Genomic DNA, 9301 nt, shown 5'->3' on the forward strand with positions numbered 1-9301 from the left:
TCCCATAGATCCAACCGGATCCAACCAGTGTCGCCTGTGTGATGTCAGTCAGTTGGCACGCCAACTATAACACTTACTATTTACTGAATAAAAAACGGTTGTTATAAAAGTAACGTTATGTACATACTCATTCGTTGTATAACATTAGGCTAACTCAAGATGTCTTTACACTGCCGAGCCGGGTTAAAATGCCGTAGCAAACCTGGGGTAGAATTAGTGATGATCAATTTCTGCAAACGTTCTTTATCCACCTTTTGCCCCGTATGAACATCTTTACACTGCAGAGAAGAATTTGCGGGATTCGCTGTGGCTCGTGCAATTATGTATCTCGTGCACAATAAGCAGTCTTTTTCGTGAATGATTGTTGTGTGGTATTTTTGAAACAACTGCCTTGCAAAATGTTACCCCTGGTGTTTCTGGTTTTGTTAGCTAAACTGTTCGAAAATAAAGCTGAGCTGGGTGTTAAATTAGCAATCAGAACAAGAAGAATAAAACAAAAACATTTCATCAAAAAGGGCATAAAGGCTGAAGGAACATGAGGAAGTGTAATGAAATAATAACAATGCTAATCCATACTGCCGTATTCTTTTATTTAGTTTTCTTCTGCATGACGTCGTCAGAAATCAGACCCGGCTCTGCTCCACATACCCCGGCTTTATTCCGATCATTATAATATATTGATGAACTCGATGGCAATGTAAATAACGGTAATCTTAAGGCCAGTTCAGATCAATGATTCGCAACGAGGCGGAACGGTTTTAGAATGTTGCAGAGAAAATTGCAGCGGTGTGAACTGGCTAGTAGCAGAGCCGTTGCCTGACCTGAGGTTTTAAAAGACCGTCCTTGTTAAATCGCCAAGTGCAGTTTTAGAACGTTTACAATCAGACGTCTTGGAATTTTGCAAGTTGCACCCAGTCTCGTTGCGAATCATTGATCTGAACTGGCCTTAAGTTGGCTACACTGCAACGTTGCAACAAGGTAGCATTGCATTCGAGAGACGGTTTGCGAGGTCGGTACCAGTCGGTAGCGTTAGCTAGCGTTTTTTTTCTAATAGTTAGCCGACATTAGATTGTGTTAATTACATTAGCTAGATAGCTAACGCAATGTTACCTGATATGAGAGATGGATACTGTGCGCAACGTTGTCTAAACTAATGTTGTCTTTCTTGACATGGTCCGGTAGCTAGCGTTAGCTGTGCAAATAGCTATGTAATTTAGTGAAGTTACATTGTCATTAAATGTAATACGAAATCTACATCAACAAATAATATGATCTCTCATGTTACACAAAAACTTTTTAGGGTTCCATAACTCCCCCAACCCCCCTTTCTCTGTTATTGTAACGTATGCAGACACTGGAAAAGACAGTACGCCGCTCACACACAAGTGAGTTGAAGAGCGAGCCTGTTGCGTTAGTTCGGCCTACCCTCTCTGGCGGACCAACCACTGATGGGTGATGAAAAACGCGTCACTAACTGTGCGCCGCTTGTGATTTTTTCCCGGGAATGTCGCCACAGACAAAGTTTTTTAATCATGAATTATGATAATAATAATAGTATAAATTAATATAAAAATAGGCTCAATCACCATTGTGTTACCCAATGCAGCGACAGATAGTGACTTAAAAGACATTTGTTTTAATGAAAATCTTCGAGATTATTACTTTAAACATATTTCCATTCATACATCTGGACATTTAATGGGACAATTCAGTTTAAGCACCTTGCAAAAGAGATCCAACCATTAAGCTACAAGCCCAATTTTCTAACAATTAGGAGCATGTGTGAACACTGATAATGTGCTGACTGATTTATATATGTGATATTTATTGATATTTAGTCAGTGGATTTATTTCATGCATTATTACTAGGAAGAAATCTGGCAAAGGTGAAGCTTGTATACAATGTTGCGCTAATGTTTCTCTACCTTTTTGGGTCCTTGAGATGGCTGGCATCCTCAAGTGTCATCAGAAACACGGCCACCTCCGTCTTTGTTGGTGTGTTTTTCCAAGCTGCAAGTTCCTTCACTGCATCCAGATGTTTGCTGTCAACCCCTTTAACAGAAGCACACAAACACAAAGCCTAATTACTGACAGGCCTGTAAAATATTGGCGATACACAGAGCCAGAGTGGGAGAGACCTGGATCCAGCAGGCCAGCCATCAAAACCTGAAAGATTCTTGAGTTTTGAATCAACTGTTGTATATGTTGAATGTTGCAATTATTCTCAGTATTTTATAGTAAACACTGATCATAGCACTGAAATTCAGCTAAAACTTACAGCGCCGTGAAAAAGAACTTGCATTCTGTTATCTTATTATTGCATCATACTCTATTATTGCATATCTTTAGACAAAATGTAATATTAGACAAAGGTAAACTGAGTAAACATAAAACAGATTTTTAAAATTGTTTCATTTATTTAATGAAAAAAGTTATCAAACACCCATATTACCCATGTGAAAAAGTAGTTGCCCCCTTAATTACACAACCAATTAACCTAATTTAATTGGTAATTAGATTCAGCTGACTGTACACAGCCAAGCTTGATTGCAGCCAGCCCCGATGGATCCAAAACTCACTCATGTCAAATCTTTCCATCAGAGTGAAGTAGTCACCACAAAGTTTCTATAAGCACAGTATGCCACAATCAAAGGAAATTCCAGAAGAGATGAGGAAAAGGTTGTTGAAATATATCACTCTGGAAAGGGTTACAAATCCATTCTAAGACTCTGGGATTCCATCGAACCACAGTGAGAGCTATTATTTTCAAATGGAGAATGCTTAGAACAGTGGTGAACCTTTCCAGGAGTGGCCAGCCTGCCAACATTTCTCCAAGGGTGCAGCGACAACTCATCCAGGAAATCACGAAAAATCCCAGAAGAACATCCACAGAAATACAGGCCTTTCTAGCCTCAGCTAAGGTCAGTGCTCATGACTCCGCGTTAAGAAAGAGACAGGGCAAAAATGGGGTTCATGGGAGAGTAGCAAGGTGGAAACTAGTGCCAACCATGAGAAACATCAATCATCTCACATTTGCAAAAAAGCACCTGGATGATCATCATCAAGCCTTTTGGGATAATATGCCATGCGCTGATGATTCTAAAGTGAAACCTGGATGACTTGCCACTACCAGGAATTCTGCTCTGCAGCAGAAAATTCTTAAGGAGAACGTACGATCATCTGTCCATGAGCGGAAGCTGAAGCATAATTGGTCAAAAACACAGAAGTACCCATCTGAATGGCTGAAAAGAAACAAAATTAAAGCTTTGGAATGGCCAAGTCAAAGTCCTGACTTGAACCCACCGTAGATGCTGTAACAGGACCTGAAACAAACAGTTTATGCTCAAAAACCTACCAATTTGTCTGAATTAAAGCAGTTCTGCAAGGAAGAGAGGCTAAAATTCCTCCACAGCTATGTAGAAGATTGATATTAAATTATATGAAGCATTTGGTTGCAGTTATTGCTGCCAGTTATTCAATTTAAAGTAACTTTGTGGATTGATAATGTTTTTCACTAAATAAATGAAATAATAATTTTAAGAATGTGTTTTGTGTTTACTCAGTTTCCTTTTGTCTAATATTACATTTTGTCTAAAGACATGAAACCAATCATTGTGACAAATATTCAATAATAGAATAAATCAGGAAGGGGGCAAAGACTTTTTCATGGCACTGTACATTTATTCCCATTGTGAAGTAATAGCCTGTATGCTATAATCAGGGGTTTACTGTAATTTTCACCTGCCAATAATGTGAACTGGCTCCAGTCAAGAAGGCCACTGGTGCCAAGTAGTTTTTGCAAGCTCTCCTTGTCCTTGGCGTAGATGTGGCACATGTTGCAATCCCCCTCTCGGTCCTGATAATCCCGCCTTGACTAAACAATAAAAGCAACTGTGGTTCAATCATTTTTGCATCAAGAGACCATGGTTGAAATTCTGTTATCAGTGTTTTCTCCAATTGGATGTAAAGAAAATTCAAGTAACCAAAACCTGCATATAACACAAATAATACCAGAGAAAAAAAATTATACATTCTGGTAATTCATAAAACTCGGTGATTGGCTCTACCTGCGGTGTTGGCTTACAGATGATTGCCCTAAAGTCTGGCCAGGAATCAGCAATTACTTCCCAGTTATATGGTTTTCCTCTGTTGATATTATACAGACAGCCATACACCTAGACATAACAAGACAAAAGATTTGGCATAATGTCAGTGTAATGTACAGTGGAACTGATATTCGTTTGTAGAGAGTGATGAACCAGTTACAAATGAATTGCAAAGAATATATGGAAAATTAAAATGCAAAAATAAATATATGACAGAATGAGAACAATTGGATGTATACTGCCCAAGTTTAAACTAACACGTCTGAGAATCAAGACAGGAGAGATTAGTTTTCCTTGGCCTGAACAGGAATATAAATCAGAGTTTTACCTTTAATGATTCTGGGAATGATCCATTTAGGATGTGTTCGGCTGACTTCAACTCTTCAGTGCCCAGAACATACATTCTACAACGTTTGCAGGTGTGGACCTCTGACTTGGATAAGCAGATAGCTACAAATATGATGAATTACTTATTTAACAACTCAAATTTTCAACAAAGGAAGTTACATAGAAGTCTTTCTTTTGCTCATGGAAAATTTTGTCATTTGGTACCATCCTAAAAGGTTATTAAAGATGCGGTATGTACGTTTGTTTTAGAACACTTTTGTTCCTATTTGGTTAAATTTCCTTCACATACTGACAGATATCAATAAATCAAAAGCTATAAGAAAAAAATCTGGTCTCTCTGACTGTCCCAGGTTCTGAAATCAGCCGCTCCAAAATTTCTCCGCAACTGAATCTTAACAGTCAATCAGGAAAGCTCTCTTACACCAAGTATGGTGGTACTTTGTTAAAGCACAACACCAGGAAAGACAGAAAGAGCGATTTAAAGCGAGATATGGAGTCCTCTTTTCATCTGGCATACTGTAGTAGGTCAATAAATGAATATAAAAATGTACGTAATGCGGAGTATTCTTTTCACCTAGCATTTAATACTCTAGTGGACAATAACACATTACTCTAGCTACTGCTGCAACTTACAAATGCAATTTCAAGATTTACCGGTTAGTCTACACATAAACCAAATTTGTATTGAACCAGGCTCAGCCTAAGTGCACACCCTATATGAAAATGTTTTACAGCAGTAATTAATTTGATCATAACTGTATATGGGATGCATGACAAATACGAAGTATGAGAGGGGGTTCCAAAACACTTTGGCATAAATTCTCTGGATTTGTGATGACAAAGGTCCAGACTGTATGCATAATAAATAAGAACATTTCTACTGTCTTTTTACTGCACCAGTGTGGAGATTGGACGAAAAAGGTCATTGTAATTGCATATATAGCCGCGTTTCCACCAAAAGAACTTTTAGTCCCAGGAACTACATTTCAAGGAACTAAAAGGTTCCTTCAGCCCATTGTTGTCTGTGTTTTCACCGCGGTCTAAAGTCCCGCGAAGATTAGGCAAATTAGCCCACTGACGTATTTAAAAAAGCTGATTTACTGTGGAAATTTTATGATATTTACATTTTTGGCATAACATCGATATGAAACGGATCACAGCGACTTCCGACTCATAACGGGTCGCATATGTCCTCTCCCTCCAGTACTCGCTTAAATCAGGAGCCTACATAACGACCATTTGACCATGCTGAAAGGAGTCTTACCTGGAAATTCTTTATGGTTTTCCCTGCAGTTAGGACACGACAAAACTCCACTATTGTCCGACTTGTTTATGATCATTCTACTATAACTTCGGTCGTGTATAAACTGCGCTGTTTTTTTATTTATATATATATACTTTGATTTCTCATACGACCCTGTCTCATCTGATATTGTTGTGGCGGTGTTAACTGTGCAGATTCACCTAACAAAAAAGGAACATGATAGCGAAAAATTTACACGATGTGTCGTTATACACTACAGTGCGAGCACACGCATTTAAGAAACACGGCGTCTGCAGGTCTGCAGCTGTTGAGCAAATCAAGCTTTTGAGTCACCTTGTAGCAGCCAATAATGTAATAACTGCCAATAACGTAATAACTGCCAATAACGTAATAATTTTCCCGTTCTTAATGTAATAAAAGCCGATAATGTAATAACTGACCAATAATGTAATAAAATTTCTGAACCAATAACGTAATAACTTTTTGCACATAATGTAATAAGTTATTAGATTATTGATTGGTTATTACATTATTAGCTGGGTTAATAAAAATCATTAAAAATGTAATAATAGGAGCCGATAATGTAATAATATACTTGTATCACTATGTATAAGTTTTATTTATTATCAAGTGTCAGACTTCCATAACACTTAGGCCCTTACTGTTGCTTCTTTCAAATAGCTGCTCAAAAACCAGGCCAATCCTGACCCCTGAATCTTAGTCCTAACTCTGAGAAAACACACACACACACTCACCTACTCTCTCTCTCTCTCTAGGAATTAATTGTTTGTGTAACTTGATGGTTGGACTTATCTCCAGCCCTGCCTTATACTCCTTTGCCATTTGAGTACCAAATTAAGTGGGAGCACGCATGTTTGCAAACACAGACAATTACTCTTATGTTGTATAATATGAAATCTATACCTCTTTGAAGATGCTGTGTTCTCAAATAAAAAAGACCACCACTTCTTTCCATGAAAAATATAATCTTTAATCAAGTGTATTTAAATAACTTCTTCTTCACTATTATCCCTTGTGCTCAACTTTCAACCTCTTAATGCAAAATTCTAAACTGTAAAATATAGTATATAACATGACCTACAAAGATAACTTTGGTAACACATCTTTCAGTTTTATCATAATAATAAAGGATGGTTTACCGTCCCTTTTTTTAAAGAACTAAACATTCTCTTGATACATATTACATTTACAGTATCTATACCATTGGTCCCAGCATCATGTTTTGACAATATGTTTCATTTTATCAACAGAACTACTTTGTTAAATATTTTTTGCCCAAACTAATATAAAAGTAGTACTGATAATTATTTTAAAAACATGTCTTTTGCACACCAAATTAGGAAGTATCGATAAGAGTACCGATAAGTATTGGTATTGATAAGCAGTATCAATAGTGGTATTGGTATTGATAAAATCCGAACCATGCCCATCCCTAGTTGTAGAAACTAACTAACTCACGAACAGGTGCAGTTTTCTTATGACATGGCTTGCCATTGTGTCCCTTTCTCTCTTGTTTTAAGCACTTCTTTCATGGTGACTAGACTTGACTTGCTTGAGTCTAAACACAGTGACATGGGACTTGCTTGAGACTTGAAGGTTAAGACTTGAGACTTGCTTGTGACTTGCACAAGTGTGACTTACTCCCACCTCTGCCTCTCTGTCAGGTGAAAAGAAGCAGTTGGCGACTCTACATGTATCAGAGGCATGTGGTAGTCTACACCCTCCCCAGACCAACAGAGGATAGCGCATCGACTAGGACCGTGATACACACAGAGAATTGGTATAACGACTAAAATTGGAGAAAATGGCAAAAATAAAAAAGAATGAACTATAGATATCATTTGCTTCGGTTTTAGACTCTTTGTTGAGCTTGTCAAGACTGTATTCAAATAGCCAGGGATTTCAATAGGGCAAGGATTCTGATTTGGTAATACATTTTCATGTAACCTTTCAGGAGTCAGGTTTGGTATATATACATAGAGAGAGAGATAGTGCTGAATAGCTATAATAGTGTGGTTGAAACAGTTTGGTTGAAAAAGTTATTTAAATACATTTAATTAAAGATGACATTTTTCATGAAAATAAATGGTGGTCTTTGTATTCGTGGACAAAGCATCTTCAAAGAGGTATAGATTTCATATTATATTGTTTGCAAACATATGTGCTCGCACTTCATTTGGTACTCAAATGGTTAAGGAGTAGAAGGCAGGGCTGGAGATAAGTCTAACCAAGCACCACAAACAAATAAATAGTCATAATTCCTAGAGAGAGAGTAGGTGTGTGTGTGTGCGTGCGTGCGCGCGCGTGTGGTCAGGTTTTTGAGCAGCTATTTGAAAGAGGAAGCAAGGGTAAGTGTCATAGAAGTGTGACACTTTATAGCCAATAAATAAAACTTAAAGCGATATAAGTATATTATTACATTATCGGCTCCTGTTATTACATTTTTTATGATTTATTTAAAAACCCAGCTAATAATGTAATACCCAGCCAATAATGTAATAACTTATTACATTATATGCAAAATGTTATTACGTTATTGGTTCAGAAAATGTATTACATTATTGGTCAGTTATTACATTATCGGCTTTTATTACATTAAGAACGGAAAAATTATTACGTTATTGGCAGTTATTACGTTATTCGCAGTTATTACATTATTGGCTGCTACACACCTCACCTCACCTTCGTTCCTTGGTTCTGAATTCGTTGACAGTTTGAACACGATCTCCCGGTTAATTCCAGGACCGTTCCAAGTTTTATCAATGCACCCCAGGGTTACTCTAAACATTTAGTTCCCGTCGACCAGGAAGTCCAGCTGTTTGATTTTTTCACAGCAGTGCTGTGAGTGCAAAAATATTTCCACGGCAATGATATCCCAAAGTCCGCCCACAAAGGAGAAAGGGAGAGGCGGATACGGGTCTGGGACTGTCACTGGACAATTTCCGAATCCAGCAGTTTTTACAGCCAACACCCTGTTTTAATATTAAGCACTGTAAATGCAGGTCACAACTCAGCAGTTCAAACTCCACACATATCCAACAGGTAACACAGATATATTTGATTTAATTTGTTAATTATTGTCAACTAGGCTATATCAATTATAAATAAAATTACCAAGTTCATTGATCAATAGAGCAACCCGTTGGATCAACCTTTATACAAATGTGGGCTATAACTCACAACCAGATTAAAGCAAAGAGATTACATTACATTACTTTACATTACAGGCATTTGGCAGACACTCTTATCCAGAGCGACGTATAACCATATCCAGGAACAAGTATGACGAAAACCCTAGAAAGAAGTACCGGTCCAAGTGCAGGGAACAACCGCATAGTTCAACTTGGACCCTGAAGGTTAAACTGATTAACACTAACACAACGAGAACGGCAACAACGCAATCTATGGAAAAAATACAAGCAGTAGTTAAGACAGTTAATGCACCTAAGTCACCTACGAAACAGCTGCCTAGTTACAACCCTAAGCTTACAGTCATTTACAGGGGGGTAGGGAGGGATGGGGAGAGGTGCAGCCTGAAGAGGTGAGTCTTCAGTCGTCGTTT

General features: G+C 37.8%; 1 protein-coding gene across 7 annotated transcripts in view; it reads right to left on the bottom strand.

Annotated features, from left to right (window-relative positions):
* LOC118220683 (glycine N-acyltransferase-like protein 3) overlaps window positions 1-9301 on the bottom strand; it is a 31747-nt gene that overhangs the window by 12819 nt on the left and 9627 nt on the right. The window contains exons 1-5 of one of the 7 annotated variants that reach the window (XM_035404757.1): window positions 8412-8691; window positions 5719-6051; window positions 4435-4556; window positions 4068-4175; window positions 3742-3874 (exon numbers count right to left, since the gene is read on the bottom strand). In XM_035404757.1, the coding sequence (XP_035260648.1) occupies window positions 3742-3874; window positions 4068-4175; window positions 4435-4556; window positions 5719-5794 (439 nt within the window). In that variant the 5' untranslated portion in view covers window positions 5795-6051; window positions 8412-8691. Of the gene's footprint in view, window positions 1-1925; window positions 2053-3741; window positions 3875-4067; window positions 4176-4434; window positions 4581-5718; window positions 6052-8411; window positions 8888-9301 lie in introns of those variants that run through there. The other 6 variants (XM_035404753.1, XM_035404762.1, XM_035404752.1 and 3 more) reach the window with 6 other exon arrangements.

Source organism: Anguilla anguilla, chromosome 2 (genome assembly GCF_013347855.1).
Source record: "Anguilla anguilla isolate fAngAng1 chromosome 2, fAngAng1.pri, whole genome shotgun sequence".
Taxonomy (NCBI): domain Eukaryota; kingdom Metazoa; phylum Chordata; class Actinopteri; order Anguilliformes; family Anguillidae; genus Anguilla; species Anguilla anguilla.